General features: G+C 34.9%; 1 protein-coding gene across 1 annotated transcript in view; it reads left to right on the forward strand.

Annotated features, from left to right (window-relative positions):
• The window catches only part of SCAF8 (SR-related CTD associated factor 8), a 103,514-nt gene that overhangs the window by 15,204 nt on the left and 62,227 nt on the right, over window positions 1–26,083 (forward strand). The window contains 7 exon segments of the mRNA XM_081139622.1: window positions 12,326–12,409; window positions 15,980–16,024; window positions 18,691–18,852; window positions 21,024–21,177; window positions 22,271–22,401; window positions 24,353–24,529; window positions 25,593–25,672. Of these exon segments, the coding sequence (XP_080995748.1) occupies window positions 12,326–12,409; window positions 15,980–16,024; window positions 18,691–18,852; window positions 21,024–21,177; window positions 22,271–22,401; window positions 24,353–24,529; window positions 25,593–25,672 (833 nt within the window).

Raw genomic sequence — 26,083 nt, forward strand, 5'->3', positions numbered from 1 at the left:
ATCGGATTAAGAATATTGTGAGTGTTTACAATTGATTAACTGTCAAAGTAAATTTGAAAATAGTATTCAAGGGTGATTATTATACAACATTATAAATGGAATTGGGGATTATTTTGGAGTGAGACGTTCTGCTGCTTGAAGTAGTTCTTTATTTCTGTGAATATTGGCATAGGATTTATAGATTTGCAAAGATTACTAAAAGTTCAGGGGAAGAAAATAAGAAATATATATCATTACCTATGGCTTTGGAATTCTAATTCTTGGAGAAAAATTGATTTATTACATTGAAATGAATTTAGATATCAAGAGATTGGCTAAATTTATTTTGCTAGCTTATTTTTGGTTACCTGATTACCTTTGGAGCCCAGTAAACTACTTTATCAAGGTTAAAGCAGCCTGTGTTTGAGCACCTACTATGTCCAAGGAACAGTTTTGTGGAGGGTATGAAAAAACTGACGTAAGGTCATTGTTTTCCAGAGTGGATGGGTGGGTGGGTGGAAGGAGAAGTAGGCTAAACAGAAAATAAATTTTAAGCAAAATAATTTTACATCGTGATTAGATTGCTATGAAGGTAATAAGCAGGGTGAATAAGTTGCAGGAGGAGGGTCTATATGTGAAGCACAAATATATATACACCTACTTAAATACACACACACACACCCATCCCCTATTGGTGGCAGGATATGATTTCAGGTGTGAACATTAATCCCCTTTCCCATTCTTCTGATTACAGCAGGAATAAATCTTCAGTTTCATACCACTGTGTCTTTTGCATCTCTAGGTATCTACTAACATTCTTTAAAAAAAAACAAAGATTGCACTTTAGATGCAGGCTTTGGCGAGCACAATTGTCCAGAGAGAATTTAATCATGTTGTATTCTCCTTGTAATTAATTTTAGTATCACTTTCTACTGACTGGTTAGAGCAGTGTCTCAAGATTTTATTTTTTACCACAACCCACAATAAGAATAGTTTGTGTCATGAGCTAATAGTCACATATATAAATATTGTAACAGGAACAACACTTTCGCCCAAGATTAGTGTCCTTTTTTATTTTCTGTTCTGTTCTACTTTACTTTAATTGGGCTAGAATTACCTTAAGAAAGTTCTCATCTAGTGGGTTAGATTATGGTTTGAAGAAAAGTAAAAGACCATTCTAGGTGGAAAGAATAGCATGAAATAGAAAAGGTGTATGGTAGCTCTTTTGTTCTTTTTAATTTTATGGAAGTTGTCTATGCCTGAAAAATTTTATGCAGTTGTTATAACGTTTTTCTGAATATTTTTCATGTTCTTAGTTTTGCATTTAATTTTTACATATATAAAGTTGTAATTACTGCAGATATTTCATATTTGTCATGTAACATATTAAACATTTTCTTTTTTGTACATTAATAATTTTATCTCTTACTATACCTTAAAAAAATCTCTCTGGACTTTTTTCTTAAAAAAACTGTCATATAGTAAATAATGTAAGAGTAATCATGATTATCGCCATTTACTTAAAATATGTAAAGTCAGTAGTAAAATTTTTATACTTCTTGTGGTTAGCAATCTGCTAAATTTTTTGTCCATATACTGTTATTTTTTTAGTTCTAAAATTTCCATAGTTTTTCTTTGTCTGCTGAAAACTAATTTGCATCTATTTCAAGAGTTTTACCCATTTCCCTTACCGAGGATGGTTAGAACTTTAAGGTCCGAGAATTCCAACATCAGTGTTATCTTGAGGTTGACATTTGTTATCTTTTCCCTAGAAGCAGTATGGACAGATTTTCCTGGGGGTGGGTGGGTGGGTGTGTGTGTGTGTGTGTGTGTGTGTGTGTGTGTGAAGCAGGTTTGGCTTGTCTACTGGATATTTTTAGTATTGTGGAACTTCATTAAGTCCTCTGAAGGATGTTGATGTTTGTTTAGCAGGCATTCAGCTTGGTAAGGTTCAAGATGCAAGTTCTGTCTTGCCTTTTTGTGGTTGTTCCAATGTCATTTCAATTTTCAAAGCATTTATTTTGCTATTTAGATGTACCCAGCACACGTGCCGCTCAGGAATTTATCCCAAGGCATTGGGTTTACACAGGTTTTAGTTCTCAGAGCCTTTGCTGGGCTTCTTTGGGTCTGTTTCATGAAGGCACCATTCTGGAGATGAGCCCAGGATTTAAATTTGTTCATGCACAGACTTAGGGGAGCTTCTCCAGCTCTCTCTGGGTTCCCCCATACTGTGTCCAGATCCCAGGGCTTCCTTTTCCATGTTCCTCTGGCCAAAAAGTCTGGTTTCTCTCCAGGTTTAGCCTTCAGAGTGCAGTGGCAAGAGAGAAGAAAGGAAAAAAAGGCAGATTCAGGGTCCCTTTTCCTGGTTCCTCTTTTGGGAGATGGCTCTTTTCTTGGGGTTTTAGGTGCTGGTGTGGCAACAGTGGCTGCCCTCTAGTGCTTCCAAGGGCCAGGGGAGAAAAGGGAGAGTGGGGAATGAAGGAGAGCCCCCTTCCCCAAAGCATAGATGAGTCCCTTTGGCTAGACAAAGGGGGTTTCCCCTGGTGGTTTTGCTTCTAGTATTGGCCAAACTGATTCTGCCAGCTCTGGGATCAAAGCCCAGAGATAATACAGGAACACAAAACACTATGAAATTTACCTTAACGCCCCCACACAGCCCCCTCCCCTGCTGTCAGTCATTATTCAAGTTTGACTCTTGTCTCCAGTTGGCTTGCTGTTTTACTTTTCAGAAGCCTCAGGTAATTGGTTTTTGTAGTCTGGCATTATAGTTGTAATCAGTGTGTGAGAGAGGCTGTAGTTGGCTTACTCCATCTTGGCTCATTGTAACTCATATGTAATTTTCTTAAAGAGTACTTTTTAACCCCCTTTATTCCAAGGATTTGGAAAAGATATAAATTTGTGCATTGAATTAAAGGACCATGCAAATAAGTTTTTGTGGCCTAAATTTAGTTTTTTAAATGGTGTTTTTTGGGGGGAGTGGAGGAGGGGGAGTTGATTATAGTTTTTCTTTGTTATTAACAGTTTTAAACTATAACTTAGATTCTAAAATAAATAGCTTCCTTTATAACAATATTAAAAACTGTAATATTAACCTTAGACACCTGCCATGCTTGAGAAATAGGATATTCTGCTTAATAATAGAAAAGATTAATTATTTATGTGAAAATGCTTATAGCCCACAGGAAAGGATAATTGGTTATAAAGCATATAAACATTTAATTTGTCATAATCTTGTTAGCACTTATATATATCTCTTTCTCAAATTATGGCCTTATTTTTTTTCTTTTTTTTTTAAACTAGAGGATTTCTTTTTCTTCCCTCAAAGCTTAGTATATAGATTTGATCTTACTAGACAGATGTTTGCTTACTTCAGATTTATAATTTTAAGGAAATAGACATAGTTTCCTCTCATGTACTTGTAGTTTTAAAAAAGGGATTCTGGATTTGAGATTCTGAGGAAGATGTACAATTTTGTGCTCTCTTCACCAAATAACCTTGCTTATTACCTTCATTGTGCACTTAACTACATACTCTACAAACTGTGTCTGTTTGTTTATTAGAATATCTACTGTCTCCAGAAGCACCCCATATGTTCCATGAGGACAGAGACCTTGTCTGCCTATTCTATTGGGTCTGTAGTGCTGGCACTAATGGGTATATTTGGAATGAGTGGTGAATTGTTCGGCTATAGATAATTTGCATTTTCTATCATTTGTGCTTTGTTATTTTTTCCAATTTTTCTGTACTAGAGTATTTTTATAATGAGAAAAAAGTATAAGTTTTTTTCAAAAAAGACAGTTATTTCTATGTTCATTCATTCACTGGTTTGTAGGCATTATAACATTTCAGATTTTATGTGCTTTGGTGTTGCAATTACATATGGTCTATTTTTTTTTTCAAATATACATTTGAAACTTTGTTCTAAAGTTTTCATACTAACACAACACATTACTTAAGCTGTGCCTTTGTTCAGAGCCTGATTGGGGGGCCATCCTTGCAGAATATCTGTAACATATTCTTTTGGCCTTTGCTCTTTAAAAAATTCTGATTGCTCCAGAATATTGCTACTTCAGTAGTACTTCAGTAGAAGTAAACACACTTTTAGAGTTTTATTTCAAACATTTTTTACAAAGAAATTTACTTTAAAAACCTCAGGCGGAAGTCACTATTGGTCTCATTGTTTTAGAGTATGCTTTTCTTAATGTTGAATCTGGTACAGTTAATTCTAATGTTATTTTCTGGTTACATTTTATGTCAAAGGCATCTGATTTTGTATGTTATTTTGTTACCTGCTTATATTGTCTAATATTTTATGTTGTATCTCATATCAAAAATAATATGGAAGATGGTGTTCTATGAGAAAGGAGAATTTGTATGTTAGGAAAAGTGAGAACTTTTGGATATAGAGAATACCCAGTTTTTGACTTGTTGAAGTAAAATTTGTAATAAGGTGTATTGGTTCTCAGGTATTAAAATTGGTAAATAATGTACTCTTTTAAAAGTTAAATTTATTGGGGTAACATTGGTTAATAACAGTTTTCAGGTGCACAACATTATAATTTGATATTGCATACTTGATTGTGTGCTCTCCATCCTATGACCATCTACTTGACCCTTTACCCTTCCCCTCCATCCCCTTTGTCTCTGGTCACCACCATTCTGTTGTCTGCATGAGTTTTTGTTGTTAGTTTGTTTCTTTTTGTTTGATACTCCACATGGGAGTGACCTCATGCAGTGTTGTCCTTTTCCGCTGACTGACTTTGCTTAGCATAACACTATCAGGACCCACCCATGGTATTGCAAGTGGCAATTGTTTTTAATGTTTTTTATGGCCAAACTATTCCATTGTGTAGATATACCATCCAGTCATCTGTTGAACGTGTAGGTTGTTTCCATGTCTTGGCTATTTTAACTTGTATTGTAATGAACATAGGGCTGCTGCATGTATCTTTATGAATAAGTGTTTTGTTTTAATATTTTTTGGGTAAATATGCTCTTTAAAATTACTTTATCTGTGAAACTAGTCTGATTTCTTATTTCTGTATGCAAAATACTGAACTTCTATTTTTTAATTTTTTAGTTACTTATGAAAAAGCAGAGAAATGTTTTATCTTAAAAATTCAATTTCTACTTTGAGTTATAAAAATAATTTTCACAAAAATACGAAAGTTTAGAAATCTATATAGTCAGGTTTGAAAGTGAAAAATCAGTCACAACTTTGTTCTGTATTTTCTGTTGCTGTGTAATACATCGCCACAGACTTAGCTTGTGGCTTAAAACACCATATATTTATTTCACCATTTTGGTGGGTCAGGACCCAGACAGTGGTTAGCTGGTTCCTCTGCTGATGGTCTCACCAGGCAGCAGAGAGTAAACCTAGGTAGTACTCTCATTTAAGACATGGGTTCCTCTTCCAAGCTCATTTAGGTTGTTTGCTGAATATAGTTCCTTGCTGTTGCAGGTCTGAGATCTCTAGTTTGTTGGCTGTGGGTAGGGGTTCCTCTCAGTTCCTAGCAGCCACCCTCAGGTTGTAGTAGCCATGTGAGTCTCCCAAATGAGTCCTCACATAGCAGTGGGAGAGCGTATTTTCTGGTGCCTCTTCTTAAAAGGAAACTATTCCACACCCAGCCGGGCGTGGCTCAGCGGTTTCGCGTTGACCTAGGATCCAGGTGATTGGGGTTCGATTCCCAGTCAGGGCAGATGCCTGGGTTGCGGGCTTGATCAGTGACTCTCTCATCATTGATGTTTCTCTCTCTCTCTTCCTCTCCTTTCCTCTCTCTGAAATCAGTAAGGATATATTAAAAAAAAAAAAAAAAAAAAAAGACACTAGTCCTGTGGATTTCTAAGTCTTACGACTTCATTTAACCTTAATTACCTCCATAAAGGCCTTGTTTCCAAATATAGTCACATTAGGGGTTGGGACTTCCAACATATGACTTTTGTTGGGGAGAGAGATATTGTGGAGGGCCACTGTTGGCAAGTGCAGTTAGAACAAGATTGTATTAAAATATTATAGTTATATTTTTCAAGGTAACATATGCATGGAACATATAAAATTTAAAAAGTGTTTTCATTGATTCTTTTTTTTTAGAGAGAGGGGAAGGGAGGGGGAGAGAGAGAGATGTGAGAGCGAAACATCCATTAGCTACCTTCTCCATGCCCCCTACAGGGGAGTGAGCCCACAACCTGGGCACGTGCCTTGATGGGAAATCAAACTGGCAACCTTTCCTTGCACAGGACAACGCCTGTCCAACTGAACCATACCAGCTGGGGCTGCATGTAAAATTTTCTTAAGTACAAAAGATGTTTTTATTGGAAGTTCTTCCTTCTCACTGTTTGCTGGATCCCCTAAAGAGAATAGTGTTTCAGTTCTTAACACTTCAGTTATTCAGATGATTGCCTTCATATTACTAAGCAGTGTTTTTATGCCACTGTTTCCTGAATGGTCAGTTTTAGACGTTATTTATTGACTTTCTGCAAGAATAGATGAAGCATTAGTTCTCTTGTGCTGATCATGTCCTCTGTAGTCCCTTGATTTTGAGTGGTGGGCATTGGAATTTTGAAGGACAGATTATTTTTTTCTTCGGTTACATCTTTTTTGTGTACTGTGGCTTGAGTACTCCTCGTTTCATCAGTCCACATTTCCATTTTCTGGAAATTTGTGACATCTTTTCTGCTGATTTTTCTCCCCTCCCCATTCTGCTTTTCATTGTGAGTTGTTACTCCTCCTAAGTTTTTTATTGTCCTCTCAGTAGGAAGAAGACAAGACAAATGTCTGTAGTCAGCATGCTGTCTTGAATTGAAAGTGTCAAGATTGTATTGGTTCCAGGAACTTTTGTGATTTCTGATTTTCTGATTTCTTTGGAGATTTGAGGGATCCTAACTAGTACCCTCAAGCCCCTAAAAAACCATAGTTGAAAAAATGGATTGAGTTGATTATTGTTTCAGTTATTTTAGGTTCACACTTAAGGTTAATTCCATTGGTCATAGAACCAACAACTTTGTAGGTATAAGATTAGTCTGTAAATTAGCAAGGTTTTACCCAAATTTGATGGTTCTTTAGGGCATGTCAGATATTAAGTTCTTTGTTGGGCTCATCTAAGGTGATAATGGTTTTTATTTAATAGTGCTCAAATTGGAAAAGGCACTGGTTTTTGAACTGAAGAGTGCTTGAAGTAACAAGCAATAGAGCACAACATTTTGTTAAGTTGGGGTAATGAGCCTTATTCAGTGTGTAGATGAGGGAGGGCATGAATGTGCTTTCCAAGGACATGACCTTGCAGTGTTTATCCCCCCTAAATAGTGCACATTCGTAGAATTGAGAAATATTGTCCAAATTCAGGGGTTGGCCTGCTTTTGTAAAACCGTTCTGTTGGAATGCGCCCTGCCTATTTGCATGGATTGTCTGTGGCAGCTTTCTTGCTTTGGGGGCTGAGCTAAGTAGTGTGATAATGGTCATGTGGCCTGCAAAGCTGAAATATTTGCTGTGCTGATGTGATTAGCAATCAACCAGCATGTAAGGTATCTCAGTCTAGGTGAAAGAGTCCTCAGACCTTGATTTGATTTGAAGTTGTTTTTCAGATATAAAAATATGTACTTGATGTGGTGCCTACAAATGATAGTATAGAAAATTTAAAATATTACTAATTCAAAGAGCATGTTCCCTGTACCTGAGGGGAGGGGAGTTGAAACATAAATAATGAATTAATTAAACCCAGGCTATTGTTTACTACCTTTACATTAAATTAATAAGTCTTTAGTAGCCAAAGGAAGGGGCAGGTCAAAACTGGGACTTCATTTCAATCACCGGGTCAGATGGATAGAGTTTGTATAAGGAAAGAATTGTTCATGTGGTATTAGATAACATTAGAACATGGCACCAGAGGGGAAAAGCTTGAATTTGGAAAGCAGAGTGTAGAAACAGCAGGCATCAGTAGCCCTAGAGAAGTTAAAATAGTCTAAACTGAGGGAATAATTTGATGGAACAAACTAGCAAGAACAGCAGCCACTTTAGACTTTGGAAAACATGGTAGTAGAGAGTCAGACTCCAAGGAATAGATGGTGAGGTTAAAACCTATATATGAGAACACTGGGTATGCAGAGAGCCCAGGAAGCGCCATGGTCTCCTGACTCAAACATAGAGATGAGAATCATCAGGCTAAGGAAAAGAAAGGCCCCAGAATCAACTTGTATTCTTCCCCAACACCTTCCATTGTAAAACCGTTGTGTGTTTTCTGTCCTGGACCAAATTTTGAGAATACAAGAATTACATTCGCAATTTTTTGTGGCAGGCTGATAGGCAGGGTTCCCCCCCCCTCCCAAATGTATACATACTAACAGCTGATAGCTCAAATGATGTTTCTTCTTTTCAGGTTTAACCTAATGGAATTATTACAATTATTCAGAGTGTATATACATTTTTGGGGGAGGCACCCTGTGTTTGACTAGAATGAGGATTTAAAATACTGAATGGTTATAGTGACATTCATAAAAATTCTCAAGTCTTTGATGGAGGCAGGTCCTAGATGGTTGAGTTTGATGCAGCGGTAGAATATATAGAACACTTAAATTTGGAGTTGGAAAAAAATAGATGGAAAACTAGCTGTCTCTGAGGTCATGTGCTAGGTTCACACTAGTTCATTAAATGTGTTAATTTATACTCCACCTACTTCAAAAAGAACTTTGAAGCATCCTAGCAAAGTTCATCACTGTTGAAAATAGATTTTATTTTGTTATACAACAAAACTAGTTAAATACAGCAGAGAAGTAGAGACTAATAGATATTTGAGGTGTGTGTTCATACTAGTAAGCCTCAGCAAGGTCCCTAGAACTCAACACACGGGAAGGGGGAACCTATCAATCATCCTTTTTCAATAAATAAACACAAGGGAATTAGCTGAGTCATTCTTCCGTTTCTGAATTCAAAGAAAATATATTTTGTGCAGTCTTACATAAGGGATGTTTTGGTAGAGGTAATTATTTAACAGGTTGGTAGTCCTAGGGGAAATTTTCATCAGTCTTTATAAGTTAAGACTTCCTGTAATTCTAGTACAGGATTTTGCTGAGGAATTAGATGAAATGATCTATTCCTGTTTCCTGATGATCAGATTTAATAAAGAAATGAGATTTTAGAGAATCTAGAGAAATAGTTGGAAGAATTATTATTCAGTGATCCTTTGAAAAGTACTAAATTACTCAGTATTTCTTTTGAGCAGTACCTTAAATTTCTGCAGTAGATGCATTTTTGAAAGGAGTTCTCAGATGGGAACTGACTTTTTAGACTGTTGAAAATGTTTGACAAGTCTAAATTATATTTCCCTACCTCATCCCACCACGCCCTGCCTTTCTCACTGGCCCCCCCCCCCCCAAAAACAAACAAACATGCAAAGCTTTGGTCTGCTAGAGTATGGACTAATAATGCTTGATTGCAGCTTCAGGGCCTACCAAATAAAATGAAAAGTAATGCATTGTCAACCATAGGTAGAACTCGATACATTTTCATTGCTTTAGTAATATAAATTACTGTAGAAAGGACCTTCAGGTAGCTTAGTAAGTGTTCAATGGATCTTTAATGTTACTCATTTAAATGGAGAGGACCAAAGAGGAGGCTTTTAGTTCTAATAATGTTAATAACCTTGTTGGGTTATTTTGTCGTGTTCTAAAGGGTTATATGTAGCGTTTCTGTGAAACGAGCATTGTTTTTATTTTGTTAATGAGAAAACTAAGCTTCAGAGGTTTAGCAACTTGTAGTAAAATGACTTAGTTGGAATTCATACCCAAGGTCTTTCTGTGTAAAGCTTGTGCAGTGCTATGTCTTGTATGTATTTGTTCATTTTAATTTATTATTAATAAAAATCTGTTTTCTACTGGACACAGAGGATACAGTTTGAAGCAAAGGAAATAAATTTGAACAGAGTCAGGGTTTCATTCCTAGAGCATACTCTCCGTAGGAGAGGGCAGTGATGGGTCTCAGATGGCGGCAGCCTGGGCCTGCCAAGAAATTCTCTGCTTTACATGACTTGCTGTAAGCACTACAGAATATGTTGATGTTTTTCTGCACCTGGTGAATAGACTGGCATAGCGGTAGAAATTAAGGCTACAAATACATTAAAGTTCCCTTGACAGAGGTATCTTCTTAAAGGATCTGATGATATCCTAACCCTGGGTGGGCATTATTATTAACAGATGGGCACCTTTATGGGGACTTAATGTGCTTCTCCCAGGATTGATTTCAGCTTGGACAGCTTTTGGTGTACAGTTAACCCCTTATTAACTGCATTAAGGAACTTACATCCTTTGTCTTTTATTAATACTCAGGTATTAAGTAATCATACAAGTAAATGCCAGATTACTGCAGTGAGTGCTTCAAAGATGACTATCAATAGAATGAGCACTTGGGAGGAGGTTTTGATTGGGTTGGGGAGGGTAGGGAAGGCTTTCCTCACTAGGCGATGCTTTAAGACGGACGAGTGTGTACATTAGCTAGTGGGAGGCCCTGTGTAGAGTATTACAAACAGGATAAAACAAACCCATTTTAAAGGCTCTGTGTTAGGAAACTGAAAAAGATCCTTGTGCCTGGAGCAAAGGGCTACGGAGGGAATCGGGGTGAGATGAATCTGGGAAGGTGGGGAGGAGTTAGGTTTTTGTTTCTCCAAAGATTGGGAAGTCGTTGCTCTTCTTAAGGGGCAGAGAGAGTGGGTGGTGAGTATTAATCACCTAATCAGATTAGGTTTTGTGAAGATAGACATGCCACAAACACATCCATTTAGGCATTCTCTGTATGAGAGATGAAAGTAATTTGACTGTGGTTGTGGTTGTGGTTGGAGGAAAGGAAACAAATACGGGGAAAACTGGGTAAATGAATAGAATGCAGCGATGAATTTCTAGTTGATTAACCAACAAACTCGGTTTACATTGCTTTTATCGTCTGTACAAGTTGTTTTTGCTGTGTTGTAATGGCCAAAGGTTAGTTTCCAGACTTGTACATAGTATTGTGCAGCATTATTTAAATCTTAGCATCACTGAGTGCAATGCAAATTTCAATCACTGTTCATTTAAGCTTAGTTATTTCTCTGTTAACTAATTCCTCACTTGTCTCTGTTTTCTAAGTAGTATTATCCTTTGCTTAAAATGGAAATTTCAAAACAAAAGTGTTTCTTTTTGGAGGGAGGAGATTATTGCTAAACATTCTATCCCTTGATTTCTAAAAAGTTTTATTGAGATATAATTAACATACCATATAGTTAACCAATTTAAAGTGTATAAGTCAGTGGTTTTTAGTATGGTTGTACAACCATCACCACATTCAATGTTGGAATATTTTCATTACCCCTAAAAGAAACACAGTACTCATTAGTACTCACCCCTTATTTTTCCCCACCTGCTCCCCCCTTCTCAGCCCGTTGTAGAAAATCACCAATAGATTTGTCTTTTCTGGACATTTCATATAAATACAATCCTATAATTTTTTAATATGTTTTTTTTAAAACTGAGCATAGTATTTTTAAAATTCATCTATTTTATAGCATGTACTCCATTGTTTTTTTTCATGGCTAGTATTTCATTGAATGGTTATAATGCATTTTGTTTATTCTGTTTTCATCAGTTGATGGACATTGGGTGGTTTTCACTTTTTAAATGAGTTTTTTTAATGAATAATGTTGAGGTGACCATTTGTGTACAAGTTTTTATGTGAGCATATATTTTAAACTCTCCTAGGTATATGTAGCTGGGAGTGGAATTTCTGGCCATATTATATATTACTGTGTTTCATTTTTTAAGAAACTGCCCAGCTGTCTTCCAAAGCTGTTAATACCATTTTGCATTCTCACTAGCAGGGTATAAGGGTCCCGGTTGCTCCACATTCTTACTAACGCTTATCATTTTCTGTGTTTTTGACTATAAGCAAGTATGATGTAATACCTCACTGTGGTTTTGATTTGCATTTCCCAGATGGCTAATAATGTTGAACTTGATTTTTCAAAGAAAGGCAGTACTTTGATTTCATTGAGAATATAACATTGGAAATGTTTGGCAATTTCATGTAATTGCTTAGAGACAGTTAGTTTTACTGAATTTAAAATTTGTTGGTTGCTCTGGTTGGTGCGGCTCAGTTGGTTGGAGCGTCGTCCTGTCCCGTAAACCAAAAAGGCTGTGGGTTCGATTCCCATTCAGGGCATGTACCTAGGTTTGTATTTGAACCCTGGTGTGGGCTTGCGTGGCAAGGCACCTGATGGATGTTTCTCTCGCACGTCGATGTTTCCCTCTCTCTCCCTTCTCCTCTCTCTAAAATCAAAAAGCACGTCCTTGGGCGAGGATTACAATTTGTTGTTATTTTCTTTATCAGCTGTATTCCCTGAATGACTACAAACCACCAATTTCTAAAGCAAAGATGACCCAAATTACTAAGGCAGCCATCAAAGCTATTAAGGTGAGTAATAAATTTTATTCTTGTTTTTAAAAAGAAATTAGTACACTAATATTTTGGAGCTGGGATAATTTTTACAGATTATATATGTTCTTCCTCCTTACAGAGTTAATACATATTCATGGGGAAAAACACAAAAATGAAAATCTATCACTGTAAACTCTCCCACCTAGAGATAAACACAACATTTTGATAAATGTTCTTCCACAAACTTTGAAGCAATCGTTTTTTTTTTTTACTTTTCTTAGGCAGGTAAGATTTTAGATATAGACACATTTTGGAGAATGTGTTAACACTTATTTGGCACTGACTTTACAGAATCTTGAAATCTTGAATTTAGTAAAATTTTTCTATTAGTAGAAGTTTTCTAAAAAAATTTATTGATTTTTTTCTTATTTATTGTATTATAGATTTGAAAATGAGCCATTATGGAAAATATTTGAGCCTCATTGTACAGAGGACATTTGGACTGTGGGAAGAGGCCACAGACATTTAGCTATTGCTCTGATAACAGTGGTTTTGAACATACTGACTCATGGATACTTCTGAAAATCTCAGAAACAGATTGGACCCTCTCTAGAGAAGTATACATATGCACAAAATTTCTTGGCTTTGAGGACCTTTTGAAGCTCAGCCATAGACATCTCTCCAAGAGGTTCCTGTCCCCAAAGCTAAGATTCCCTGCTTAGTAGGGCTGTTAAAATTGAGAATGAGTGCTTATTTCTAACTAGGTAGGTATTAACCTATGGATATTTGGTGATATATTTTCTTACTCTGAATAAGAACATCAGCCATAACCTGAAGCACCAGGTTATATTAATTTATTTTCATAAATTATCTTTGAATAACAGCATTATCAATTAGATTTAACAAATTCCTATTTACAGAGAATTGCCACTAGGAGAAAATTTGTATAATTAGATGATTTTTCAGTGTTCTAATGGCCAAATCTTAGTTTTCAGACTGAAATCTGTAGTTAATATCGTACAGCGTTATGGTTAATATCCCTGTATTTATATACTGAAAATCGAAGGAGGGATGAGGACAGTTGCCAGTGAACATATTTAAACCAGAGCATTCTTCAAAGAAGTGATTTTTCAGAGTATCTGTGATGGGCTTAGTATAGAATGTTTAGTCTCTTGTGCTTTCTTTATCTGTGATATTCTACATTGTGATCTGATTTTTATGGTCGTGATCCTGAGTGTGCTCAAACATGTATATTATCATCATTTTTATTCTGTGAAAATTAGTAATTGGTGCATTTTACATAACTTGTTTAGCAGAATACTTTTTGATTAGAAGACTCTGTAAGGCATAGGTATTAACATTATTTCCATTTTTTTAGATATTTGAAGGTCTAAGAGAAATTAAGTAATTTGCAATTGTTAGAATAAATCTAGGTTTCTTTCAATCAAGAGTCTAAATATTATGGTACACTGTACTATTTTTTATTATTACTGTTTTAATTCTTTTTAATTTTGGAAAAAATTCAACAGATGTGAAATATTATTTTCTATACACGTGTACTTTCGTTTGGCTGGATCATTTGAGTTTCACATTTCATTTATAATAATACTTAATCTCTAAATACTTAAATTTGAATCTCCTAAGAATAAAGACATTTTCTAAGTAATCACAACACGCTGTGCAAGAAATTTTACTGTAATATACTTTTATCTAATATACAGTCCACACTTATATTTACTAGTTGTCTCAACATTCACTTTAGTAGTAGCTATCCCCTGCACCTCTGCTCTTCAGGATTCAGCCAAGATCACACATTACATTTATTTGTCCAGTTACCCAGCCTTTTTGTTTTTTTTTGTCATTGATATTTTTGAAGAGTTCAGACTAACTGTTTTGCATACTGTATTATTTTAAAACTGCATTTAGTACATATATAAATTGAAATTTGAGCTGTTTTGAAATCAGATTTAAATAAAGTGTTTAATATTGAGGTGTAAGTGGTTTTTTTGTTTGTTTTTTTTTTGAAATCAGCATTTAGAGGATGGTTATTTTCATGGGTGCTTGTTAACATTGAACAGTCAACAAAACCTCACAGATAAGTATTGTGGAAGAAGGCTCATGTGAATTAATAATCTTTGAATTAAAGTTTAGTAAGCAATTTACTCTGAATTATGTAGAGTACATAAAGTAATGAGACAGAAGAAGCACTCACTGTTAAGATGTTTTCTAGAATTATTACTTAATATTACTTAGTAATTATTTAATATTTTATATATTGATTTTAAATGTTTAGGTACTTAACAGTGAGTAGTAGTTGTCTTAGCTTTTTTTACTTAAACTGTTGCATAAACTGTTCTAGTGGGGAAATTTTAGCCACGCTTAAACTTATTGTAGATTTTGATTTGTTGAATATGAGTAATGAGGTATTCCTTTACTTTTGAGTTTATATAAATACTGAATTTTATGATGCAGTTCATTGAATGTTCTTGTCTGTTCAGCCTAATGGGATATACCTTAAAAGCATAATTTGTGAGATCAGAAGTATAAGCAGAAGCACAATTCAAGTTAGTTCTTTTAACACAAATATGTTAATTATGAAGTTGCCGTTGAGGTATTAAAATTTATTAAGCACACCCAGGCCACGTGTGGCTCAGCAGTTGAGCATGGACCTAGGATTCAGGAGATTGTGGCTCGATTCCTGGTCAGGGCACATGCCCGGGTTGCGGGCTTGATCCCCAGTTTGGGGCATGCAGGAGGCAGCCGATGAATGACTCATTATTGATGTTTCTTTCTTTCTCCCTCTCTCCCTTCCTCCCCTCTCCCCCCCCCCTCTCTCTCTCTCCCCCCTTCCTCTCTCCAAAATCAATAAAGATATATTTAAAATAAATAAAATAAAATTTATTAAGCATAAATTCTAGATGTTTTTTGTTTGATCTATAATTTCCATTTTTTAATTTTCAGGTTTATTCATGTGTTGGTTATAAAACTTAAATCTAAGTTTTCTCATAATCGATAATAACGCATTACTAATTTTTAATCTGCGTGCTCACTTCACTTCTGATTCATTCTGGCTGATCGGGTGGAACCTTGCACATCTAATTTTATGTACTTGCAGTTTCATTGTCCAGGAGATGCAGAGGAGATAAGTTGAAAACCACTCCCCTGCATACCTTTATTAATGCTATTTGCTGACAGTTATTTGATTTTTCTAGTACTACCCTAATTTAGCTGAAAAAAATACTATAGAAAATCCTTTCCTTCCATGAAAATAAAGAAATATATATCTGCTAGTGTGCTCATCACAAATGTTTTGCTGTCATCTTTACTCGTTGTGAAAATATGCTTTCATAAAGACTTGACAATTCTGTGTATCTGTGGTAACATAAGACACTTCGAATATACTGGCCATATGCTTACTTCAGAAATTCCTTACTAGACATCATAGGTAGTTGCAAAGGTGAGTTACATGAATGGTTGTCTCAACATTCATGTTTAATATTCATTGTTTTGATAGACCTTTGAAACTGTATTAAATCCTATGTTTAGCAGGAAAATCTTAATCTAAGCAAACATGTTTTAAAACCATGCTTTCTTTTTCTTTTTTAGTTCTATAAACATGTGGTACAGAGTGTTGAGAAATTCATTCAGAAAGTAAGTATATAATTTTTCATATATACGCTAAATGTATTATAATTATAGATTAATGCCTTGTGCTCTTATTTAAATCAAATACCGACGTTTAGGTTGTTTTAATGGACTGATCAAAAGTGATTGAATTTGTTTTATTTTCTAGTTAAGAAGTGAAATGAAAGTGCTTTTTAGATAATTCTAGAAACAGTTTTCAGGTAGATGTTTTTGTTCATTTGCATTCCCATGGAGAACATCTGTTCCTTGGGGGGAAAAATGGCGTCAGTATGACTGGTTTTTAATGAAATTATAAATTCATTGCCTTTATAGCCTTTAAAGAAATTCTCATTTGTCATTTTAATCTGAATGCTTAGAGGGCAGCTCTCCTTTTAGGTAAGGTGCGAATAAAATTCTTGCCTACCAGTCACTTCTCTGCTGGTGCAGCTTGTCTCATCCATTAGGATATTATACATCTCAACATGTTGATATGTAGATCTGAAGTTCCATTTTCCAGGGTAAGCAGAGGGGGATGAAGTTGAAAGCCACTGTCTTTCGCATATTTAATAATGCCTTTTGTAGCCTGGGTCTGAGGTGACGAGATTATATAGTTTTTGCCTTCTTTGTGATCAGTGCACTGTTGGTGTCACAGTTTGGGGCAGGAGTACATAAGACTTAAAACATAAAATGATATGATAGGAAATCTGTACTGTAATTGAACTTGTTTTCTTCTCTGTCCATGTTCACTTGCCTAATTAGAAGTAGAAGCAGTTCTGAGCATCAGAGGTATATGGCATTAGGATTCAGCAAGCTTGCAGTCAATGACTTTCTTGAACAAATACAGGAAAAAGGGTGCATGGATCAGAGTGAGATTACTGTCACTAAACTAGCTAGATAACCTTGAGTAAATCAGTTAACCTTTATGGGAGTCAGTTTTTGAGAGTATGATCCAACTGACCTAGAGGATCTTTTGTCAGAAATCCAACTCATGATGGTATTCAGATAACAATTTGGATAATGTCAGAATGAAAATCACACAAATATGTTTAAAGGTGCATTCTCTCAATCTGATAGTGCCTTCCTCCCCACAAAAGGGTAGAAATACTGTAACACAAGAAATTGGAAATTACTTGTAATTTGAAGATTGTATTGTGTAGCTGAAAATTTAATATGACTTAGATTTTTAAAAAAATTGTTCAAAGAGTGAGAAGTAACCTCATGACATTGGAAAATCTTAAGAATTCTCATGTTTCGATACTGAAAGAACTTGAGGAATTGAAAAAGCATTTCAGGTTTTTCTTTTCTCAGATGTATTATTTTTGCCTGGCGGTAGGTATTTCTTTGAATATGTGGTAGTCAAAGGAAAGTAGCCTCGGCTAGATATATGAACTGAAAGACAAATATGCTAGGTTTTGGGGGAACTTGAGGGAAAACTATTTCAGACTTCAAAAAATGACACCTTTCAAACAGAGCACATATTTCCCAACCTTTAGGTGGGTTAAACCTAAAACTTTAATATCCAAACACCAACATTGTTGTCCTTCATAAAATACTTCAGATCCTTAACAGCCAGAATCTTGCAGTAGGTGCTTGTGAATTGGTGCTAAAGTTCTCTTTGTTTCTTCACTTAATAAAGATGTTAAAGACTAGGTTCTTAAAAAGGGGTTGAAGGAACATATGAAATACCACCTTATTTTTTTGTTGTGTGTGTGTGTGTTTTGTGGAGTGAAATCACTCGTTCTGCCATTTAAAAGTCCCCATGGAAATGTGTGTTTGTGTTGAGGTGGCTGAACTTCCTTTTCTCACTGGTACTTGAGTTTCCAAGAAGAACTTTTCAAGAACACAATTTTGATTTGGTGCCATATATGATTTCCAGGAAATTACTTTGGGTGAAACACTTACCTAATTAGATACAAAAGTTGAACCTGCTTTTTGCAGCCATAATTCCATTTTAATCAACAGTATGTTTGGGAAGCGTGTTTTATTATGCTTTGGATATGAAAACATTAAAAGCAGTGAACTTGTTAGTAAAAGGATTCTTTATTGTGCTTACCTAACTAGACAGGCTAGAAAAGCTATGTTCTTCAATTTGGGTAATGGATAAGAAGGTTGAGAAACAGTTATCCTCGGAAAACTAAAAAATGTTTTTGTAGGATAGATTGTTGGAATCATAACGGGAGTGTCATCTTTCTTACAGGTGTGGTATTTGAGAAAAGTTTTGAAACTTTGAGCTCAGTATATTTAGAATGTTATAATTTGGTGTTTGTTCCTACGTTAGTACAGAAACCCTTTTGTTAAATTATTTAAACCCCGATGCCCCTTGGCAATGCTTTATCCAGAGCCCTCCTCTCCTGGATTTGCTTCTTCCTTCCATGTGGCTTTGCAAAGTCATTAAGCGTAATTTTTAATTGTAGCAATACCTAATTCATTCTTTTGTTTTTTGTTGTTCAAGACAGTTATGCAGTCCTATTTTGGAACTTAGGTGATTGGCAGTTGAACTGAGTGTGTAGAGTAGCCCAAATAGATTCTTTAAAATGCCATTCCAGACAAAGATGGCATGGAATAGTAAACGTCTCACTATTCATCACCTCAAATGAACAGTGTTCTTGTGTTCTGTAGGATTTGTGATGATTAGTCTGTCAGGAATTTTACCTTCTCACTTCCTTCCCTTTCTACTATTCTTTTTCCATCAGTGTAAACCAGAATACAAGGTACCTGGACTTTATGTTATTGACTCCATTGTACGACAATCTCGACATCAGTTTGGTCAAGAAAAGGATGTGTTTGCACCCAGATTTAGTAATAACATCATTAGTACTTTCCAGAATTTATATCGTTGCCCTGGAGATGACAAGGTATGCCTTTTTTTTTAGTAGATAACATTACCCTTTTGGTCTTAATGAGACTCTTTAGATTATCTTAATTTGTGATTTTCTGTTATCCTTCACTCTTAGTTAATTCCTAATTTGAATATTTAGTTATTACACTAGCCATGTTCCTTTTTGTTCTTAGAATCTTAAGTGGAAAGTTGTAGTTGATTTTGCTACTTTTTGATTTATCGAAACAATTGGTGCTAAAGAAACTTGCTATCGTAAGCTTTTGGAATTATACTAAAAGTTTATTCACATGCACAACCAATTCAGAATTTTGATTATTTGACCTCATTTACTGATTTAGTGTCTGTGAAAAACAGATTTGGGAAGCAATCAGTAGAAAATAACTAGCTGCGTATCAGAATTCTTTTGTAATGGTAGAGTTTTATTGGTGCTGGAAACCACACTGCTAGGTTTGCTTGATCTGAATGAGTAAATATTCTGTGCCACATTAAAAAGGCATTAAACCCAGAGGGAGAACAGCAAGGGGTTGGTTATCTTCATATGTGCTCAAAGATACTGGAAGGTTACTTATTTGGGGTATTGATTTTGGAAATTTAGTGTGTTCTTCTAACAGGGTTGATTGCAATATTGATTATGTAGGAAAAGATAAGAATGATGAAGATTAATGGTTGCTTTAAAGAAGAACCACAAAACTTCAAAGCTCACCAGAAATCTTTTACCCTGTGTTAAGTACAGAAGATTAGGTAGTTTTTATTTTTAGTAATTACAGTCTTTAATCAAGGAAAGTATCTTGTTATAATGGATATATTTGGAGATATTATTGTATCAATTTTTGTAAACTATTCTTGGATATGCCTCTTGACAAAATTTTTTAGAAATAATTTACTTGGGTACTTTGATAATTCTATGCAGGCAGAAAGAATACTTCTAATTTTAAGTGACCTCTCATTAGTGATTCTTAAAATAGACACCTTAGAATCCCACCTAAAATAACTCAGTTAAAATTTTATTATGTGTACATTTTTGGAAGTTAAATACTTTTAGACATTTCACTAGTTTAGATTTGGATTTCTATCATTTACAATAAACAACAAATCAGTGTTGGATTTGTGGATTCATAATAATAATGTTTCTCAGTTATAATAGAGTATAAGATACAGAGTTGTTTCAATCATAGTAGGAAAGATTACATTGATACTGTAATCTCAATTATAAATTTGAGGCATTGTTTGTATGTAGGTAGATACATAGAATGATACTTTTCAGAGACTGGCTAATTTTGAATTACAGGATGAGTGTCTTGCGAACTGGAAGGTTTTTTTCTGTAAAGCAAAAAACTGTAAGGTACTTTCTAAGTGCTCACATCATAGAAAGGAGAGTCAAATCAGAAGGTATGAAGCATTCTTTGTGTAATTTTCTATGCTTCATTTGAAATACAAAAGTTTTCTTATTAATCTAGTTTGGACATAGTTTGAAATTCATCACTATAATATTATAAGGGATTTAAAGATGAACCAGATCTTTATTCTTAAGGTTGCTTCTTTTACTATTACGGATTATATACATTTAACAGAAGTCTCTTTTTAATACTTAAGCTCAGCCTGTCATTTAAATTATTTTCCTTGTCGAGTAAGTAACGTTACAGTAGTAACTAATACTTAGTGCCGAACAGTTGTGAAAGAATGTAAATTTGGTTAAATTCTTGTTTGAGGAAGTAACCTCCCCTATCCTTAGATAGTTTTAAAATGAAAATTTTAAAAAGTCACATCTGCTAAGGACTTTGTCTTGATTTTACTTAATTGTTTAAAAGATAAAGTTAAAATCAACTATAAATATAACTTTAGTACTGACGTGAATCCTGACCTGCCACAGTAGCCTAACACAGTTCTCCAGCCAGCCATACCGTGATCTCAGGAGACTTCACATGGAAGCTGAAACCTAGTTGTTCCTGCCTTCTGCTAAATACAGCTTTCGTTTACCTTGTATATCTGTCAGAATGAACCTGTGTGGGGTTTTTTCCAGGTGAGTTAAGGTTACCAAATGCAAAATTATAGAAGCAGTTTCAGGGATGGAAAGTCCTGTAGTAATTATTTTAATCCGTTCTTCCCACCCACTACCCAAATAGTCTATTAATTGTGCTAAGGTTTGAAAGCAAAAAATAAAAGTGTTATTTTTCTTTTTTCTTCTAGAGTAAAATAGTGAGAGTATTGAATTTATGGCAGAAGAACAATGTATTTAAGAGTGAGATTATTCAGCCTCTTTTGGATATGGCAGCAGGGATTCCTCCTCCAGTTGTCACACCTGTTCTGGCCAGTACTACCGCTGCTATGAGCAATACCCCGGGTATGTTGCTTTGACAGAGACTTGTTTTCCACATATTGTACCCATACTTTTCAGGTGATAATTCATATGTAAAATAATGATTTTACAGTGCAAGAGAATTTGTCTAGCATTAGGTAATTGGAAAAAAAATAATTTGAAGGAAAAATAAAATCAGAAATTATATTTGTATATAATTCATTTCCAAAAATTAGGGAGCTGAATATTTTTAGTCCCTAGATACATAAATATAAAAAACTTTGGGAAATTGGTGTGTCAGTTAGGTTTTCTTCTGATTTAACTGCCTATAATCTTTTAAACTTGCATGCAAATCAACTTGATATTCACAGTATACTAGAGAAACTTAATATTATAAGAAACCATGAAAAAATTATTTAATGGAGCCAAGAATACTTCAGTAATCATCTCAAAATTGTTTCTTGAGGTATTTCATTGACATCTATACTTTTTTATCATCATCCAAGAATTACATTTGTTAACATTTTGGTATATATTTAGATTTGTGTGTGTGTGTGTGTGTGTATTTTTGAACAAAAATAGTTTTATATATACTAGTTTATAATTTTTTATCACAGAAGGCATTTTGAATATTTTCTTATGTAATTGAACTTTCAGCTGTAGCAAGATTTTTATTTTTTTTTACATGTGTTTTAATTGATTTTAGAGAGAGAGGAAGAGGGCTAGAGAGAGAGAAACTGAGAGAAACCTTGATTGGCTGTCTCCTGCACGCCCCCTGCTGGGGAATCAAGCTGAAAACCCAGGCATGTGCCCTGACCAGGAATCAAACTGGTGACCTCTTGGTTCATGGGTCAGTGCTCAACCACTGAGCAACACTAGTCAGGCTATAGTAAGATTTTTAATGACTGCTAAGTATTGCAGGCTCCTTTGAAGTAGTTAATTGAAGACAAGTATGGACGATCCTTTTGGTACTTTAACCTATCTAATTTTGTAATGGTTTTTCAAAATGGAGACAATAAAATAAAAACATATAAATTTGTATGTATTTTATTGAAGTAACAGCACATTTTCCTACCTTTTCAAGTTTTATTTATTTACTTACATATTTATTGGGGTGGGTGTGATGTCTTTTTTAAAGGAACTCCTGTGACACCTGTTACTCCCGCCAATGTCGTCCAAGGTTTACCTGATCCATGGGTATCCCAGATAGCAAATACAGATACACTTACAGCTGTAGCTCAGATCTTACAAAGTCCTCAAGGACAGCAGGTGAGCAGCTTTTTTATGTTGACTGATACAGAACTAATTCTTCCCTAATGGATTGTTTCATAATGTACCACCTAAAGAGCATGTCTTTTCCTCAGTACTTACCATCTTTTGTTACGTTGTATAACTTATTTTGTTTATTACCTGTCTTCCCACTGAAATGTATGCTATACAAGGGCAAAAGGATTTTTGTCTGTTTTGTTCTCTGCTGTATGTCCAGTTTCTAGGTTCTAGCAGGTGTTTAAAGTCTTTTAGTAGAATGAATAATGGATATTGGGTATGCAAAAGGTGTTTTAGAGTTGAGTTGTCTGGAGGATAAGGTGGCCTGTGCCTGTACGTTACTAGTGACAAAGTTGAAGTGGTAGACTTCACTGTGGGGCCTGGGTTTTACTTATACATAAGTGGTGGGCTGAGAAGTGAGCAGTGGGGAATTTCCAGAGGTTTTTATGTGGAAGTCACAGTACTTTAATGGGTGGGAGAAGAGAGGTGGCCCGGAGATGGGAGCCTCTTTATTTTGGTACCCTATAACAGAAGGGATAATGAATGTGAAAAACGGTCGGGCGATAGGCTCTAAAGGGACAGTCTCAGAAAAAGGTGGGGGCTGTTCTAAGAGAGTTATAAAAATACAAAAACCAATTCAGTTATACTCATAGTTTGGACCCAATTTCTATATTGTTGGGACAGTTGGGAAACTGAATTGATAGTACATAAAATTACTGAGTTATTAATTTTATTTTGTGATACATTTTGAAAATAATTCATAAAGTAAATGTTTCCATTTTTTAAAATATTTATGAAAAGAAATACTTTTGGCAGGAGACGGGATTTTCCAGGAAAAATAGTACATAGAGTGTCAAGAAGACATAGTAATTGATAGAATATGAAGTTCAGAGTAGAGGAAAAAGTAGGATCTTGCAGTGGTTTGAACCTGGGTGACTGGAAAAATAACAGTGCTATTGGGGAAAATGGGGTCAAAACGGTCAGTTAAAACATGTAAGGACAGATAAGGCATTTCCTTCCTCCTCACTCACCCCCTTTCCTCTCCCTCCTTCCTCACTGTCCCCTCGATGCCCTTCCCCCTCTCTTTCTTCCTCTCCCTCCCTCCATTCTGTCTGTCCTATAGCTTCCACAGTGCAGAAACTCAAGTATCATGTATTTTTAATTATTTTCTTTGGTATTATATTAGCAGTTTGTGGCAAATGTTTATTTGATAGCTAATGTTGCTATTTTAGATAGGCATGAAATTATTTGACTTTATGTCATTTTGAGTAGCGGTTGCTATTTTTATTTTTATTTTATTCTAAACTGATAATTTTCAGATTTAACTTGGCTTTACATCTTGATTAGAAAAGTATTAATTACTTCTAGGATTGAGAAGTACAGAGAGTTTACTTAACTATGAAATATCTTCAGGATCTTGCTATTTCTTTTTTTTAAGAGGGTGGGTGAAAAGGGGGATGAGGGTTACTTTCAACTCTTGTTGCACTGTTCACCTTTATTTTCCTTAGTTTTGGACTCTGCTCCAAGGGACAGATTTCTCTGCTTTCCAGCTTTGAGGAAACATTTTATCAGATGACAGATCTGAGAGGCAGTAAAGGCAGTTGTAGCCAGTGCTTGTCCTTGAACAGAGATTAAATAGTTGAAGAAGGGATGAAAAGCTTAGTGAAAACATCAGCCTGCTTGTGATGAGTTCGTTATCTGGTTATCATTGAATGAATTCTTTGTTTTGTTTAAAATTTTCTGATTTTCCAGAAGGAAGACAAATTTATTAAGGGATATATCTGGCATACAAAAGCTATTTTTTTAAAAATGCTCTTGTTTTGAGTTAGTTTATATTTTTTCTTGATCTCTAATGACTAGAACGAATTTTATTGACTATAAGTTTTAGATGGACATTTTCGTAGATAAAACCCAGCACCTGTTTATATTAATTTTCCTTTTTTTCCCCTTCCAGTTTCAGCAGTTAATACAAACTTTACAGATACAGCAGCAGAAGCCCCAGCCTTCCATTCTGCAGGCCCTGGATGCGGGTCTTGTTGTTCAGTTGCAGGCTCTGACTGCACAGCTTACAGCTGCAGCTGCAGCAGCCAACACCCTCAATCCCTTAGAACAGGGAGTGTCTTTTAACAAGGTAGAAATTAAGATCTCAAGTTTGTTCTGTGTGAATTACGGGATTTTATATACTCTCTTGTGGGTTCTAATTGCATTTTATCATAGAACTATCTCAATAGCCACTGTACAATACGTTACCAGTTTTACAAAAGGCTCAGATTTCTGAAAGAAATTAAGTACTTTCATAATTCTGCTTGAAACATTTAGAATATTTTCCTTTGCACAAAGATAAAGAGATTTATAGACCAGTAAAATTGTGAATTTAGCATTGAGGCAAATGGTTATTTTCTGAACTATTAAATTTCTGTTTTGGATGTTACAAATATATTCATTATAGTGTTCTATAATTTTAACCTGCTAAAATTAAAACTGTTCAGTGTGTAAGTTCAAAGAACAACTTTTCTACAACTTGTCACTATATTATTTTGATAAATTGAGGTCTAACTATAGTGTTTTTAAAGTTGAAAATCTTTCACCTATAGTTTATTGTGTGGTATCCTCAGTATTATTAATTATGGGAATATTAAAATACTTTTGAAGTGTGACCCATACTACTTTTGTTTTTGCTGCTGTTATTTTTAATAGGAAATATTGATTTATTGAGTTATTAGATTTTTTTAGCTAGCAGCTTCCAAATGTAATTTAGTCTGACTCTAAATAGCTAGCCCACATAAGATCCTTTAAATTGATCATTTAGAAAACAGTGGAGCATTCTAAGAAAACTGTGCTAGAAATAGATCATTGATTATAGCCCTAGGTATTTTATCAAGCTTTAAGCCACTTAATTTTAATCCTAATTTTTTCTTCTGTAGAGTAATTAGTATTTATCCTGTGTGTCATGATTTGTTCTGATACATAAGGCAACGTATGTCAGAGTATTTTAAAGAAAAGATCCACTCAAAATGTTTCATTATAGTATAACTTACAAGGATATGAAACAGTTTCATATTAACTGTTGAGTGATACAGATAAATTAGTGGGATGTCATTGACCTTTAAGTAAAATAGCATTTCTAACAAATTTGTGAGAAACACTTTTTAATCTGTCTCTTTCCCCCCCCCCTTGCCTGCCCTGCCCCCCAGAAGTTGATGGATAGGTTTGATTTTGGGGAAGATTCTGAGCATAGTGAAGAACCCAAAAAAGAAAATCCAACGTCTCAACTGTAAGAATCATTATGTTTTTCTTTATAACCATAGATTTTTTTAATGTTATTTTTGGAAACATTGGATGGGATGTTGCAGTCTGAACTACTAGGTATACTTTGAGTAAGTTAGGCTGCTATTTCAGGCTTTGTGCTCTGACATGACAGAGGATGATAGGGTTGCTTTTTTGTTGCCTCACTATATTATTTTGACTCATATCTTTGCAAATAATTAGCTATATCAAAAGTCTTTATGAGAATGTTGATAAGTGTTGATAAATCTAGTTGTGATATTTTCTACATCTGTCTTAGGCTTTAAGTTATTTAACTCATTTGTAAGAATATTTGAAATAATAGGAAAGAAGCTTGCTTCTAGTGCCAGTGGCCACTTCTGATAAGTATATTAAATTCTGGGAGTATATGACACTAACC

This window comes from Miniopterus schreibersii (assembly GCF_964146895.1).
Source record: "Miniopterus schreibersii genome assembly, chromosome: 6".
Lineage (NCBI taxonomy): Eukaryota > Metazoa > Chordata > Mammalia > Chiroptera > Miniopteridae > Miniopterus > Miniopterus schreibersii.